This window comes from Saccostrea echinata, unplaced genomic scaffold, assembly GCF_033153115.1.
Source record: "Saccostrea echinata isolate AGI-Se365-2 ecotype Australia unplaced genomic scaffold, CSIRO_AGI_Sech_v1 ptg000042l, whole genome shotgun sequence".
NCBI classification, from domain to species: domain Eukaryota; kingdom Metazoa; phylum Mollusca; class Bivalvia; order Ostreida; family Ostreidae; genus Saccostrea; species Saccostrea echinata.
Window position 1 is genome coordinate 5,855,802 of NW_026889791.1, and position 17,994 is coordinate 5,873,795.

The following is a 17,994-nucleotide window of genomic DNA, read 5'->3' on the forward strand; positions in this document are numbered from 1 at the left end:
GGGGCCTTATGTCATGATCCGAATAGAGCTGGGTTCAAATTGACCAGACACCGTTCGACATGTTAAATTCATTCTGAATATCAAACTCATCTCTTTCCAGTCAGTTGAAGAACTATGAAGAATTTATATATTATTTTATAAATTCAAATTTATATAATATTTTCCTAATTGCCAATGTCTAAGCGCTGTTTTAGTAATTGCATCTATACAACCTAACTCTGCTCTGTTACGATTACGATTGAGTTACGATCGGGCGTGGTATACAGGTATACTGGGAAATGGTGGAAATGGATAAATACAGTAAAACAGGTCAATAACTTCAGTTTTAATGATTAAATATGTCATTAGATTGTAAAAGTATGTTCAGATTTTGAAATTCAATATGTTAAGTCTTCTAGTATTTGTGTTTATGTAGTTTTGTGAATGTTTTAACGCCTGTTGGGTTGTTATCGTTCCGAAACCTTACTCATGTCATTCGATGCGCCCTTTCTTTAGAAATTCATCCGCAACAACTATCACGTTTTTCTTGTGTGAAAATAAACAAAGTATCTTTGTTTTGTAACAGAATTAATTGTAGATATAATTGATGCAATTTTATTTTCAAGCTTTTATCAATTGTGAGCATTTTCAAAGAAATTGATCTATAGCTACATGTACATGTATTACTATTTCTTTTGAGGATGCATCAACTGACACATTCGGTCACGTAAAATTCGATGGCGATTTTGATCGGGGCCATAGCTAGATGACGTTCGAGCTCTAGAGCTCGACGCCATAAAAATACACTAGAAATATGTCCATAGGACATGAATGCCCCGCCGAGGGTATATTAGTAACACAACATTTTAACACAAATTGAGAAAAGTGAGGTCAAGGTCAAAGGAAAGGTCAAGGTCAAACATTGTTGATGCAGTTGAAAATGTTACATCAGTATGTATTAGAATATGAAGTTTGATAAAAATATTAAGAATGGTTTCTTTAAAACTGAGCTAAACAATAATTTAAGAAAAGTGAGGTCAAGGTCAAAGGAAAGGTCAAGGTAAAAAAATATTGATGCAGTTGAATAGCTTTCATCAGTATGTATCAGCATATGAAGTTTGACAATAATTTAAGAAAAGTGAGGTCAAGGTCAAAGGAAAGGTCAAGGTCAAAAAATGTTGCTGCAGTTGAATGGAGAAAAAGTGTAAAAAAAATTCCAAAAATAGGTCATGGTGACCTACTTTTTAGTTGAAAAACTCCAAAGACATAATATGCATCAACTTACAATGCCTCATATTTTCAAAAATATTTAGAAATAGCCATAAAATGTGAAAAGTAAGTAACTTTGATCTTTTTTCTTTGGTTGACATACGTCAAGAACCCATAATGCATCAATTGACAAAGTTTGATGATTGTATTATTATTTGAAATATTTAGATATTGCCTAGAAATTCCAGAAGTAGGTCATGGTGACCAACATTATGGTTGACACACTTCAAAGCCTCATGATGCATAAACTGACAAGTTTTGATGATCATAGGCTTCTGATTGTCCTTTTAATTTGTTACTAAGCTTTATATAATGAAACAAGAGGCCCAAGGGCCTCAATGGTCACCTGAGTATAATACAACAATTTAGAAGTTAAATACACTGATAGATGAAGCTTTGTTGCCCTAAAGCAAGAGAAGTAGGAAGATCTGGCCCCAAGACCATAAACTGAGAACAGACTTAAGTCAAAATTTCAAACCAATATAACTTTTGAAATAATCTTGATAATGAAACAAAATTTTCATCATATATTTGGGTTTAAATGTTATATAAAATTGCAAATTTTTTAAGCGAAAAAATTAAATAAAACTCTAGATATTAAAAATCTAAATTTTGACTTAAGTCTATTCTCAGTTTATGGTCTTGGGGCCGGGATCAACAAAATAATTAGTCTAGTATTCAGTATCAACTCATAAATTAAGTTCAATCTGTCCCCCACTTAACACTATCACCATGCAGACTATTAACAAACTATTAGTGCTTCTGTACTATTTTTAAACCCATATTAAAACCTCTAGCATTGACCTCTCTTATGGTCTTTGAAGAACTTTTAATAAGATAAGTTATTTTTGTCTCATTTTTATTTATCTATACTTACAGGTCTACCTGATTATTAAAACTAAGAAAGTACTTTTTGAATTATACAATAAACATTCTTGCATAATTATCTTATTCTATTAACCTTTCAAATACATTATTTAAAGTGATTAATTATCAAAGGTGAATGGAAAAGGGGAATAACTTCTCTCAGTAGAATACAAATTAATAGAGCCCTGCCCAGGACCAGATTGCTTAGACAAATGGTCCAGATGTTCAAAAATCTGGTAGGAATACGCTTACTTATATCATTTAAACTTTTACTCAGTTTGCTTCCGATATGCCCAGAAGCAGAGAAGAATTTCACAGGTACAATGAATTTTCACTACAGATTCAACAAAGCCTTACCCTAACACCAGAACCCAAGACCAAGGGTCAAGAAATTTACAAATTTGGAAGAGTTACCCTCATCATCATAACTATGGATTTTAAAGAATTAAAACTTTTCCACTATATTATCAAAAGCCCGCCTTCCTCGTTATGCCAGAACCCGACCCTAGGACCACAAGATTTAAAAATTCTGTTCGAAGCTCCAATTTTCATCATAGCTAAGCAATTTATTTATCAGCTCAACACTAAGGAGCAGACAGGATTAATCAATGATTAATTAATAGAATTAATGATTTTTCAGTATATAATCAATAGAGCCCCCCCCCCCCCCTCCTCAAGAACCCCAAAAACTGAGGCCAAATATTTAAAAATTTTAAGAGGCATCTTTGCCTATCATAATCATGCACTTACATGTTTGTTTAAATAATCTCCAGTAGCAGAGAAGAAGATTTTCAAAGAATCAATGCATTTTCACTATATAATCAATATAGCCCCGCCCTAACACCAGAACCCCTGACCCTGGGGCCATGAAATTCACAATTTTGGTAGAAGCACTCTTGCTCATCATAACTATGTACTTTATTTAATATTCAGGAGCAGAGAAGAAGATTTTCAAAGAATTAATGCTTTTTCACTATATAATCTATAGAGCCCCGCCCTAACACCAGAACCCCTGACCCTGGGGCCATGAATTTCACAATTTTGGAAGAGGCACTCTTGCTCTTCATAACTATGTACTTAGTTACTTTATTCAATACCCAGGAGCAGAGAAGAAGATTTTCAAAGAAATAATGCACTTTCACTATATGATCTATATAGCCCCACCCTGGGGCCATGAATTTCACAATTTTGGTAGAGGGCTCAATGCTTATTACAATGATGCCAACAGTTTGACTGCTTGATGTACAGGAGTAAAGAAGAAGATTTTTAAAGATTGCATTATTTTTGGTGGTTTTAGCTCCACCCCTCAGGCCCCAGGGGGGCAGGAACCATGAAATTCACAATTTTTGTTCCCCTTCACCCATAGATGCTATATGCCAAATTTGGTTGAAATTGGTTGAGCGGTTTCAGAGAAGAAGCTGAAAATGTTCAAATGTTAACGCACATCGCATGACGCACGCCGACGGACAGAAACGGATAGCAATAGGTCACCTGAGTGAATCAGGTGACCTAAAAAAAAGACTGTGTAATCTTGATGCAACATTTTTCAATAAGGTTACTGCATGACTCTTGGATTTGTAGAGACTGTCTATCAAAAATTTTTTTAATACTTGTTGATTTTATATTTAGATTTAATGAGTAGTTTTAAGCTGCAGTTCACATTTTTTGTACAGATGTACCAACTTGCAGTTCTATGTCTTAGACCTAAGTAAACCCAAAATGACTAATTCAATTAAAATGATAAAAAAAAACCTGTACAATGCAGAAAAATTACCCCATAATAATGAAAATAGCAGGTGCACACCTTCATATAATGAATAATGAGTGTACAAATTTCAGACAAATCTATGCAATAGTCTGTAAAATGCAGAAAAATTATCCAATCATGACAAAAATACCAGGTGCACACCTTCATATGGTGAATAATAAGTGTACAAATTTTCAGAAATATCCATGCAATAGTCTCCGAGTACAGGTCAGGACAAAATCTTGTCTACAGACAGGCAGACATGGTGATTCCAATATACCTCCCCCCTAAACTTTGTTTTGGGGGGGGGGGGGAGATGTAATAAAAAAAACTCATCTTACCCAGCCCAACAATTCCTAGTGTATCCCCTCGTATTCTGGCTGAGCCCTGGGCAGCTTCTCGTAATTGTTCTGGTCCACTAATTTTCTTCCCCTCTCTTACACTGTTGGCCAGCCAGTATGTCCTTCGGTATAGATTCAGTATCAGACATACAGTGGAGTCAGCCACCTCTTCTACACCATATCCAGGAACATTACAGACAGCAATGCCTGAAAAATAATATATAACAAATACACTTGTCTACTTACCTTAAACAAGAGGACTACTTACAATCATTTTGTAAAAGAGTAAATACCTAGCTCTCCTGCTGACTTCACATCCACATTGTCATAACCACTGCCAATTCTGACTATGACCCGTAAACTCTTGAACTTTTCTAAGTCCTCCTTTGCCAGTGTGATAGTGTGCCACATCAGGGCACCAACTGCTTCATTTAGTACCTGTTGAACAAAACAATACAAGATGTATTTGTGAAACACTGATGCCCCCATATGGCAGCTTATTGCCAAGATTTAAGTCTTTTAAAAGTAGGTCAAACTCCAAAGTCAAGGTCATGAGGTCAAAATTGTTAGCACACAAAGAAAGGTCCTGTCACAAAGAATACACATGTGATATATGAAAACCAGAAAACAAAAATGTTTAGAAGCTATGGCCAAGATTAAAGTCTTTCAATATCAAGTCCAACTTTAAGGTCAAGACAATAAAGTTAACAAGAGGCCCATGGGCCACATCGCTCACCTGAGTAACTTTGGCCATGCTGTTCTTTACCAGATTTCCCCGCTTTTAATATACCAATTTGGCCCCGCCCTACCCCCAGGGGTCAAAATTTGAACAATTTAGAATCTGTACTACCTCAGGATTCTTCCAAATATGTCTCAGCTTTATTGGTCCAGTGGTTCTTGAAAAGATGATTTTTAAAGATTTTTCTTTAAGTTATATATTTCAATGTAAAACTTGGATTCCCTATTGTGTCCCGCCCTACCCCCGGGGGTCAGGATTTGAACAATTTATAATCTACACTACCCCAGGATGCTTCCATATAAGTTTCAGCTTTTCTGGCCCAGTGGTTCTTGAGAAGAAGATTTTTAAAGATTTTTCTGATGTATTTCAATGTAAAACTTGGACTCCCTATTATAGCCCCGCCCTACCCCCGGGGGTCATGATTTAAACAAATTAGAATCTACACTACCCCAGGATGCTTCCATATAAGTTTCAGCTTTTCTGGCCCAGTGGTTCTTGAGAAGAAGATTTGTAAAGATTTTTCTTATGTATTTCAATGTAAAACTTGGATTCCCTATTGTGGCCCTGCCCTACCCCAGGGGGTCATGATTTGAACAGTTTATAATCTACACTACCCCAGGATGCTTCCATATAAGTTTCAGCTTTTCTGGCCCAGTGGTTCTTGAGAAGAAGATTTTTTAAGATTTTTCCTATATATTCCAATGTAAAACTTGGATTCCCTATTGTGGCCCCGCCCTACCCCCGGGGGTCATGATGTGAACAATTTAGAATCTACACTACCCCAGGATGCTTCCATATAAGTTTCAGTATTTCTGGCCCAGTGGTTCTTGAGAAGAAGATTTTTAAAGATTTTTCCTATATATTTCAATGTAAAACTTGGATTCCCTATTGTGGCCCTGCCCTACCCCCGGGGGTCATGATTTGAACAATTTATAATCTACACTACCCCAGGATGCTTCCATATAAGTTTCAGCTTTTCTGGCCCAGTGGTTCTTGAGAAGAAGATTTGTAAAGATTTTTCTAATGTATTTCAATGTAAAACTTGGATTCCCTATTGTGGCCCCGCCCTACCCCCGGGGGTCATGATTTGAACAATTTATAATCTACACTACCCCAGGATGCTTCCATATAAGTTTCAGCTTTTCTGGCCCAGTGGTTCTTGAGAAGAAGATTTGTAAAGATTTTTCTTATGTATTTCAATGTAAAACTTGGATTCCTTATTGTGGCCCTGCCCTACCCCCGGGGGTCATGATTTGAACAATTTAGAATCTACACTATCCCAGGATGCTTCCACATAAGTTTCAGCTTTTCTGGCCCAGTGGTTCTTGAGAAGAAGATTTTTTAATGACCCCACCCTATTTTTGTCTTTTCTTGATTATCTCCCCTTGTAAGGGGACTTGGCCCTTTATTTTAACAATTTACACTCCCTTTCACCCAAGGATACTTTGTACCAAGTTTGGTTAAAATTGGCCCAGTGGTTCTTGAGAAGAAGTTGAAAATGTGAAAAGTTTACAGACGGACGGACAGACGGACGGACGACTGACAACGGGTGATCAGAAAAGCTCACTTGAGCTTTCAGCTCAGGTGAGCTAAAAATGTTGGTATCCAAGTAAAGGTCTGGTCACAAGGAACACATGAAATATGAAAGCCTTAGCACTAGCTGTTCAAAAGTTATTTCTTAAGATTTTGCTAACAATCAGACAGTCGGAAAGAAACTATATGCTCTAAATCTTTTATTTCTGGGACATAAAAAGATTAAAGAAATGTCTACATCTCCAAAGATGAAATAGAAAACTGCCATTCAGTAAAAAATAATATTTTGAGGGTTGTGATTAGAATAAATTGATGATAAAAATATAAGCATCTTAAAATACACAATGAATAATACACAATATAAGGATTATTATGAAATTTAAACATTTCTAAATAAAAAATATTATCCCACTAACTGTGAAAATGAATAGTATCTTTGCATTTGCATGTGGCAGTAATGGATAAAACTTCCTTCTATTTATTTATTTTTTTTTGAATACCTTAAAATCATAATACAATTACATACAGTATGTATTTCAAACAAGAGGCCCAAGGGCCTTAATGGTCACCTGAGTACAACAATTTAGAGGATCCATAAACTGATAAACGAAGCTTTGTTGCCCAATAGCAAGGAAAATAGTACGATTAAGATCATAATAGATGTCTCTATTATTACCTCTCACATTGGCCTCACTTGGCCTTTGAAGAACATTTAAAAAGATAAGTTATTTTAGTTTCATTTTTATTCATCTATTATTTCAAAGTCTACCTGATTATTAAAACTATGAAAGTACTTTTTGCATTATACAATAAATGTTCTTGCATAATTTTCTTATTCTATTAATCTTTCAAATACATTATCTACAGTGATTAATTATCAAAGGTGAATGGCAAAGGTGAATAATTTCACTCAGTAGAATACAAATTAATAGAGCCCTGGCAAGGACCAGAACACTTGACTAAATGGTCCAGATGTTCAAAATTCTGGTAAAAACACCTTGCTTATTAAAACTTTTACTCTGTTTGCTTCTAATATGCCCAGGAGCAGAGGAGATTTTCAAAGAAATAATGCATTTTCACTATTTAACACAGCCCTACCCTAACACCAGAACCCATAACCTAGGGTCATGAAAATTTACAAATTTGGAAGAGGTACCCTCATCATCATAACTATACAATTAGTTGGAGATTTTCAAAGAATTCACATATTTTCACTATATAATCAAAAAGAGCCCCCCCCCCCCCCCCCCCCCCCGAGAAACAACAGAACCCCTGGGACCACAAGTTTTAAAAATTTTGTAAAAGCATCCTTGCTCATCATAACTATACACTTGTATCTTTGCTTTATAACCAGGAGTAAAAAAATATTTTGAAAGAAATTGTGAATTTTCACTATATAATCAATAGAGTCCCCCCCCCCCCCCTTCACCAGAACCCCTGACCCAGGGGCCATGAAATTCACAATTTTGGAAGAGGCAGCCATGCTCATCATAACTATGTACTCAGTTAGTATATTTCATACCCAGGAACAGAGAAGAAGATTTTCAAAGATTTAATGCATTTTCACTATATAATCAATAGAGCCCCCACCCCCTAACACCAGAACCCCTAACCCAGGGGCCATGAAATTCACAATTTTGGAAGAGGCTGCCATGCTCATCATAACTATGTACTTAGTTTATTTAATACCCAGGAGCAGAGAAGAAGATTTTCAAAGAAATAATGCATTTTCACTATATAATCAATAGAGCCCCGCCCTAACACCCAAACCCCTGACCCAGGGGCCATGAAATTCACAATTTTGGAAGAGGCAGGCATTCTTATCATAACTATGTACTCAGTTAGTATATTTCATACCCAGCAGCAGAGAAGAAGATTTTCAAAGATTTAATGCATTTTCACTATATAATCAATAGAGCCCCCCCCCCCCCCCCCCACACCAGAACCCCTGACCCAGGAGCCATGAAATTCACTATTTTGGAAGAGGCAGTCTTGCTCAACATAACTATGTACTTAGTTAGTTTATTTAATACCCAGGAGTAGAGAAGAAGATTTTCAAAGAAATAATGCACTTTCACTATATGATGTATATAGCCCCACCTTAGCACCACAACCCCTGACCCTGGGGCCATGAATTTCACAATTTTGGTAGAGGGCTCATTGCTTATTACAATCATTCCAACAGTTTGACTGCTTGATGTCCAGGAGTAAAGAAGAATATTTTTAAAGATTGCATTAATTTTGGTGGTTTTAGCCCCACCCCTCAGGCCCCAGGGGGGCAGGGACCATGAAATTCACAATTTTTGTTCCCCTTCACCCATAGGTGCTATATGCCAAAATTGGTTGAAATTGGTTGAGTGGTTTCAGAGAAGAAGCTAAAAATGTTCAAATGTTAATGCACGACGCACTACGAACGCCGATGGACAAAAACGGATAGCAATAGGTCACCTGAGTGACTCAGGTGACCTAACAAACTGAAGTATAATTTTATACAAGTGGCCTTAGGGCCTTAATGGTCACCTGAGTAAAATACAACACTGTAAAGAATCTATAGTAGTATAAAACAACAAAAACATAGGTAATCAAAGATTATGAAACTCACTTCAACAAGTGTTATCTATATCTCAAGGCAATTAATGTCTCATCAATTGAATGTTCTGGTAGTGCACATCTCTAGATGCAACAACCATGCAAATTTGGCCTGGTTAAGAATTTTCCAAAAACTTTGTTTTAATCATCTTGAAAATATACTATGATTTCATTAGTATTCAAGGGCATCAATTTTCGTGGATTTAGTAAATATCACAGTTTCAAGGATACATAAATTAGTGGATAATGGTCCTACAACAAAAATTTTTTTTGCCACCTTTTCATTCTTTCTCTCGTATGCTTCAGTGAGAACCTTCATGCCATTCACAATGTTACAAGTTCATAATTATTTAAAGACAGTTACTAACAGGTGAAAACTCTTTATTATTTATACTTAACTCATCTTATTTTTTAAAGTTGGAACCTTCAGGCATTTATAATGCAGTAAATATGGTATAACAATCAAGGGTGAGGAATTCCAAATACTAGTACTCTCTTCATTGTAAGACTATTTATGAGCTCGATGGGTCAATTAAATATCAGATATTGAAACAGATGATTAAAACAATTAATTAAAGTAGACTTTAATAAAAGTATGGGAAAAAGATGTGTAAGACAATTTAAATTTTATCTTTTAGGCTATGCACTGAATTTGTTTTCATCAAAGCTATGCACTTATTTTGTTTGCTCATTACCAAACAGAAGATTTTCAAAGAATTAACTCTAACTGCTAGAGACTCTCTGTAGAGAGCCTGCTACTGATAAGCTCTTAGGCTGCCTATCAGCACTAGTTTACTAGCTCACTACCAGAGATAAATTCCTGCTATGGCAGAATGAGGATAAAATGCAATAGTGGGCACATTTATTGCTGATTATCTCATTATCTGTAGGAATAAAAAAATATTCTTTACATCTTTATCTTATATCTCATATATTTTTTTATTGCATGAATTTGCAAAAATCAACTGTTTTGAATAAGTTTCCAAAATTTTACCAGAAAATAGAATTCTGTTGTGAAACTTCTCATTTCATTTCACAATTTTCATAGATTTCATGTATTTTTGGTATGACAAATTAGAGAACAAACATTTATAAAAACTTCATGATGAAATCAAGTTGGTTTTTCTCCTTTTCTAATGCAAATGCGACATCCACAAGCTTTGTAAATACATGGTTTATAAATGGTTTGCACAAAACCGCCATCCACGCTAAGTTCTTGTCATAGCTGTTCAATAACGAACGGGTATTTATTGGTAAAATCTCAGTAGTTGATACAGAAGAAACAAAATTATAATTTCCAATCTCAAAAAAATGTCATTAACTCCATTCACGTTCTCAAAATACCTAAAAGACTAGAAATATGTCCATAGGACATGAATGCCCCGCCAAGGGTATATTAGTAATGCAACATTTTAACACAAATTGAGAAAAGTGAGGTCAAGGTCAAAGGAAAGGTAAAGGTCAAAAAATATTGCTGCAGTTGAATAGCTTACATCAGTATGTATCAGCATATGACGTTTGATTCAGAAACTAATTTAAGAAAAGTGAGGTCAAGATCAAAGGAAAGGTCAAGATCAAAAAATGTTGATGCAGTTGAAAAGGTTACATCAGTATGTATTAGCATATGAAGTTTGATGAAAATATTATGAATGGTTTCTTTAAAACTGTGCTAAACACTAATTTAAGAAAAGTGAGGTCAAGGTCAAAGGAAAGGTCAAGGTCAAAAAATGTTGATGCAGTTGAAAAGGTTACATCAGTATGTATTAGCATATGAAGTTTGATGAAAATATTATGAATGGTTTCTTTAAAACTAAGCTTAACACTAATTTAAGAAAAGTGAGGTCAAGGTCAAAGGAAAGGTCAAGGTCAAAAAATATTGATGCAGTTGAATAGCTCTCATCAGTATGTATCAGCATATGAAGTTTGACACTAATTTAAGAAAAGTGAGGTCAAGGTCAAAGGAAAGGTCAAGGTCAAAAAATGTTGATGCAGTTGAATAGCTCTCATCAGTATGTATCAGCATATGAAGTTTGATAACACTATCTTGAATGGTATCTTTAAAACTGAGCTAAAAACTTATTTAAGAAAAGTGAGGTCAAGGTCAAAGGAAAGGTCAAGGTAAAAAATATTGATGCAGTTGAATAGCTCTCATCAGTATGTATCAGCATATGAAGTTTGTTAAAAATATCTTGAATGGTTTCATTAAAACAGAGCTAAACATTAATTTAAGAAAAGTGAGGTCAAGGTCAAAATAAAGGTCAAGGTAAAAAAAATGTTGATGCAATTGAATAGCTTACATCAGTATGTATCAACATATGAAGTTTGATTACACTATCTTGAATGGTATCTTTAAAACTGAGCTAAACACTAATTTAAGAAAAGTGAGGTCAAGGTCAAAGGAAAGGTCAAGGTCAAAAAATGTTGATGCAGTTGCATAGCCCTCATCAATATCTATCAGCATATGAAGTTTGATAAAAATATCTTGGATAGTTTCTTTGAAACTGAGCTTTGAACAGAGCTAAACGCAAAGTGTGACGGAAGGACAGACGGAAGGACGGAAGGACGGAAGGACAGAAGGACGGAAGGACGGAAGACGGACATGACAAACACTATATGCCCCGGCCATATTCATGGCGGGGCATAAAAACTTGGAAGAATCCGCTACTCGCGCATCCCCCATCTTTACAACACCAAGTTTCCTCAAAATATCAACGAGATTCAAGCCCTTTGTTTTAGGTATTCCCCATACTATATTCGGCACATAATGATAAAAATAGGTGAAGACAGTACTGCATGTGTACTTGAAAAAGTGGGCTTCATATTTTAGTGGCTTTGGCGCGGAAAACAATGCGCTAATTCATGAATACTGCTAAGAAATCATTTACTAATACAATACATGGCACGGACATGTGTTGCGCTAATTCCCTTTTATGCCAACAACTCCATACCCCTTGATTGCGCCAAATTTTGAATACGCAAATTTATACACGTACAGTATTTGTCTCCGTAATTCTCATTGGTTTTTTTGGTCATGTGACAAGATTTTCAGCCAAACATCGTTTCTTTTACGATGGAAATCAGATGCAAATCTCCAACTTCAAGTATACAAGCATGGTGGTCGATATAGTATATATGCGTCTTTGAGGATACAGCACGGTTATCTGTAGACGTAAATATACGTCTCTGAGGATAAAAGCAGCTAAAATTAGGATGCAAATATGTGTCTCTGGCAGTAAAAGAGTTAATGCATATTTGCCATGTAATCAATAGAGCACCCTCTCCCCAGAACTCCTGACCTTACAGCCACAAAATTCATAATTTTAGAAGAGGCACCCTTCCTCATTATTATCATGCACTTAGTCTATCTGCAGCTACTCAGAAGCAGAGAAGATTTAATGCATTTTCACTCATAATCAATAGAACTCTACCCTTACACCAGTCCCTTGACCAGGGCCATGAAATCTGTAATTTTGGAAGAGACACTCTTGCTCATCAAAACTATGGACTTGGTTTGTTTGCTTAATACCCAGGAGCAAAAGATTTTCAACGAAATAATGCATATTTAATATAGAGCCCTGTCCTTACACCAGAACCCCTGATCCAGGGGCCATGAAGTTCACAACTTTACAAGAACACAACACATACATACTTACTTTTTCATGAATTTCTTGAGTTGACTGAGCATCACAAAATGCCACAGTGGCAACATCTTTGAGAATGGGCATCTCTATTGAACAGTCTCTGCCATCCAAAAGAGCTATCAGGGGCCTGGGATGCATTGGCCCATTGGGAATGGGTCCACGAATGGACACTGTAAAATAAAAAAAAATATCTTATGACAGTCTGCTACATGCAGCAAAACTGCAATTTGAGGTGTTCCATTTCCAGAAGGCTTGCTTTCTAGTGTTTCAAAAGTTTCCTCTTCATTTTCCTGTTATTACAAGTAAGACTTTTCAACCATTGACCACAACACCCACCTGAGTCACACTCATCCTGCTTTTTTGAGATTTTTTCCTCCTATAATATTTTTAACCCCGAATTATGGCAATGATTTAATTAATTTGAAACTACACTAGCTGAGATTGCTTTCAAATTAATATGAACAAGGGTATAGCAAAGTGAAGCATCCCCTTGCAAGATAGCATATTGTCCCCGATAAAAATTATTACGTGACTTCCATTACACATGCACTCACTCACCCATTCACAAACACACAAGCTCGTTACTACATGCCCTTCAACTTCCTCCCTAGGGGAAAATAATCATCAGAGGTTTTCCTACCATTTGTAATTTGGGTCAATGATACATAGAGTTGGGAATATTGACGTGAAATTTGTTCAAATTGGGAAAAATTTTAAAATGACTAATTTTGTTATTTTCCCCAATAAATGAAATTGAAGGGGGGTAAAAAGTGTCTGTGTTACAACAGAGTGAACAACTGTAGACAGATATGAAGACAGTGATAAATTATCTGATAATAAAAATATTGCAGAATAAAACATTGTTTAGTTTTAATCCTGTCATGACTGATATAAAAAAAGTTTAAGTGAACATTTTTTTATTTTGGGATAATGAAAAATTGCAAAAAACACTATTACATTGAAGACTGTTGTAAAAAAAAAAAACAAGAGGCCCAGGGGCCACATCACTCACCTTAGCACTGTGGCGAGGAAAAAAAGGAAAAATCAGTTTAGTACTGAAAAGCTTAAATGCATAAGTGGTCCCAACCTACCCCTAAAAGGGAGTGGGGGGTATAATTTGAACAAAATTAAATCTACACTAACTAAGGATGCTTACATAATTTTTTGACTAACTGTGACTTTTTTCTCCACAAGTTTAAACTTTCATTGTGGCCCCACCCTACCCCTGGGGGTCATGATTTGAACAAACTTGAATCTACACTATCTGAGGATGCTTCCAAATAAATATGACAAACAGTGGCTTTGCTGTTCTTGAGAAGATTTTTAAAGATTTTTCCTATATATTCCTATGTAAAACTTTGATCGCTCATTGTGGCCTCACCCTACTCCTGGGGGTCATGATTTGAACAAACTTGAATCTACATCACCTGAGGATGCTTCCACATAAATAAGACCAATCATAGCTTTGCTGTTCTTGAGAAGATTTTTAAAGATTTTTCCTATATATTCCTATGTAAAACTTTAATCGCTCATTGTGGCCCCATCCTACCCCTGGCGGTCATGATTTGAACAAATTTGAATCAACACCACCTGCAGATACTTCCAAATAAATTTGACCAATCATGGCTTTGCTGTTCTTGAGAAGAAGATTTTTGAAGTTTTTTCCTATATATTTCTATGTAAAACTTTGATCCTCCATTGTGGCCCCACCCTACCCCCGGGGGTCATGATTTGAACAAACTTGAATCTACACTACCTGAGGATACTTCCACATAAATATGACTCATCATGGCTTTGCTGTTCTTGAGAAGAAGATTTTTTAAGATTTTTCCTTTATATTTCTATGTAAAACTTTGATCCCCCATTGTGGCCCCGCCCTACCCCCGGGGGTCATGATTTGAACAAATTTGAATTTACACTACCTGAGGATGCTTCCACATGAGTTTCATCTTTCTTGGCCCCGTGGTTCTTGAGAAGAAGATTTTTAAAAGATGCTATTAATTTTTCACTAATTCTTTAGTATCTCCCCTTGAAAGAGGGCATGGCCCTTCATTTGAACAAACTTGAATCCCCTTCACCCAAGGATACTTTGTGGCAAGTTTGGTTGAAATTGGCCCAGTGGTTCTTGAGAAGAAGTCGAAAATGTTAAAAGTTTACAAACAGACAGACAGACAGACGGATGGACGCCGGACAAAAATTGATCAGAAAAGCTCACCTGAGCCGAAGACTCAGAGGAGCTAAAAAGTTAAATGGACATCATATTTTGGAAAATAATTGTTTTCAATCAAAGAGACAGCACGGCGCATCTCATAAAAAAAAGACTTGATAAAATATTCCAATAGGATTTGGAATTTTTTTACTACTCCTAAAATGTATAAACTTCCAGAAAATTACAAGTTTCATTACTAAATAATAGGGATGTCAACGAATATTCAATTATTCGAATATTCATTCGATGAGTTGATATTCGAATAAGAATTTACGATTCGAATATTTGGTTTTTTTCCCAGATTTCACACACAAAAAAATGATTCCTATGATTAATTTCGAGGACAACAAAATGAAACTATTCTTTGTCAGTCTAAAAATGTGAAGAGTTTACTTGACAAAATAAATTCCTTGATTATTGAATTACTTGTTTTATAGAATTGGTCTGTAATACCGTAAAGGGATCAATTTCACAATAAATTGTGTTAATTACATGATCATCTCGGGTTATACATGTACATATTCCAAATTTTACAAATCATTTTCGGAAATAGTTAATTACCTACGAAAATTGTCCTTGGAAGTGTTTTTTTATGTTTTGAAAATATTGAATCAAGGATTATAATTACAACTCTTATTTGGATGTTTACATGTGCACTCAAATCAATATATTTATTTCAAACATCGACAAATAGCAAATGTAAAATTCCTTACTGTACCTCTACAAAATTCTACGCCCAATTTTTCTTCCAAACCTTTCATGAGGGTAAGATGATGCATATATAAAATTAACTAAATCTTATCGAATATTCGAATATATTCGAATACTTTCATTGAATATTCGAATATGAATTATTGACAAAATTGACATCCCTACTAAATAACTTTGATTATTTCATTAAAATTAATAATTATTTATGGACCCTAAATATATACATTGCAATGTGTTAGGGGTTCCACATTCCATGCCATTCACTCATGCGTACTTATCATAAACAAAACAGCATGGTAAAAGAGGGTAGCCAGGTAGGCCTGCTACCTTGACGAAGTCGACCAAGAAAAAAAAAACTGAAAATAAAGTTTGAAAAAGCGAATTTCCTGACCAAAATTTTACTTGGGGGATTAATATAATCATTGGTGGAGGAAGAAACAGGAGCTCGGTGAGACTCACACAGGGCTTGCAAAGGTTCTCCTCGACAGGTTCACTGATACTTGTTATCATTCCTCCTATCTCCATAGCTTTCAAAGAGAAAAGCAGTGTAAACTCAACACCTATGATATATAACTGCCATTTAAAGTGCAAATTGTAACGTAACTGTCCTGACAATATTTTTGACGTTTTGCCGCGATAACGCATGATTTGGTGTTTTTCCCTTCTCAGACCCCAACACACAAAACATCAATATTTGTACGTTTAATTCTTTAAGATTCGTCTGAAAGCAGATTAAAAAGTTCACAATTAATAATTGATCAGAAAAGTTGTAATATTTTGCTTTTGAGAATTTCTGTTACCACATATTCCATTAAAGTTGTAAACTATATACAGTTTAGGCACGTGAAATAAACCGATCTAAGATTGCTCCGGTTTGTACGACCCTTTGATTTCTGGCATATTCTAATTACCATAATTTTGTTTGAAGAGAGAATATTCATGTTTCTCAAACTGTACATCAACTTTATACCTACATTCTTAATGATATATTGGGTAAATTTGACTGAAAAACACACTTATTGCAGCTGTACTGTCCCTTTAAATATGTTTTAAAATATGTAGTATTAATATTAATTAAGTAGCAGAAAAAAATGGAAATATTTCCTAAAATACACCTTTTTTATTGAGGGTAAAAAAAATTGATTAAAAAAAGTTGGATGACAGAATTTGTGTGTTTTGGGATATTAGTCTAACCCTTACTACTTTAACATGATGCATGTAAATGTAAAGTAAGCTCATTGACAACTTTCATGATAACTGTAAAATTATTTTTATGAAAAGACATGAACATGTGATCGAATTTTAAAAATAAGCTGTCTTCTTTTCCTCTCCTACCCAAATTTTTTGAAAAAAAAATCCTTAAAACTAAAAATTAAATTTCTCTCACCTTATACTCAATAGTAAAAGATACAACCTATAAAGTATTAGACGAAAAGATTTCAGTGCACATGCATGTATGTCACTGCAGACATCACCCAGGCTTGACCCTAACTTCAAAACAAGCATCACTTACAAACAGAGGTGTTAATGAATTGTGATGTGACAGATAAAGATTAGGTACTTGTTTTTCTTAAACAGGCAAGATAATTAATCCCAGAAGATTAATTGTACTGCTGTTTCATCCTTTTATTGTAAGTTAACAACCTTTTATTCTAAGGCCATCTTTAAATCAAAGTACTGACACAGTACTGAAAGATGGGCTCAAATAAGGAACCTCATTGCATACATGTGATAAGTCAAAGACCACAAAACTGTACTGGAGCCATAAAAAAACTGGAATTTGGGTGAAAAAACTGTACACTGTCTATCAAAAAACGGTATAAAATATCGCTTAAATTCTTCTGATAAGGCACCTTATTTCTAAACCAACAAATATATATTGTTGCAAATGTCTTATTTTAAAAGTTGTAATCACTACTGGAGATTTGAAAGCTTTAAAATTTCATATACTGTGTTTTATAATCACAATATTCTTTTGAATCGACTATAAATTAAGCTAGTTCAGATGATAGTTTGTTTGCCAGCTTCATATAGTATTAACTTGAGAGTCAATGTCTCCAATTTACACCTTGTTCATATTACTGATATATACATCAGCAATGCTAAATAACAGTAGCAAATACAATCATACATAAATTTCAGCACATAAAAACTTAAAACTATATCTTTTATTTCAGCGTAATCATGGTAATAAACATCGTATATTTTATACCTACGAAGATCTGGGTCAGATTCATGTATATTAAGTCATGTACATCAACTATAGAAGTTGGCTTAATTTTTTTCAATCAAGTTACGAAACATTAACAGTTAAAATTAAGTACGCCCTTAAAAATAAAGCTACCTAAAGGGGTACCTTGATACGGATT

The 17,994-nt window shown here is 34.9% G+C and overlaps 1 protein-coding gene across 2 annotated transcripts in view; it reads right to left on the minus strand.

The window, feature by feature from the left end:
- LOC133200990 (C-terminal-binding protein-like) overlaps positions 1 to 17,994 on the minus strand; it is a 120,710-nt gene that overhangs the window by 66,215 nt on the left and 36,501 nt on the right. For both annotated transcript variants that reach the window (XM_061336796.1, XM_061336797.1), the window contains exons 3-5: positions 12,718 to 12,875; positions 4,497 to 4,641; positions 4,204 to 4,410 (exon numbers count right to left, since the gene is read on the minus strand). In XM_061336796.1, the coding sequence (XP_061192780.1) occupies positions 4,204 to 4,410; positions 4,497 to 4,641; positions 12,718 to 12,875 (510 nt within the window). The remainder of the gene's footprint in view (positions 1 to 4,203; positions 4,411 to 4,496; positions 4,642 to 12,717; positions 12,876 to 17,994) is intronic.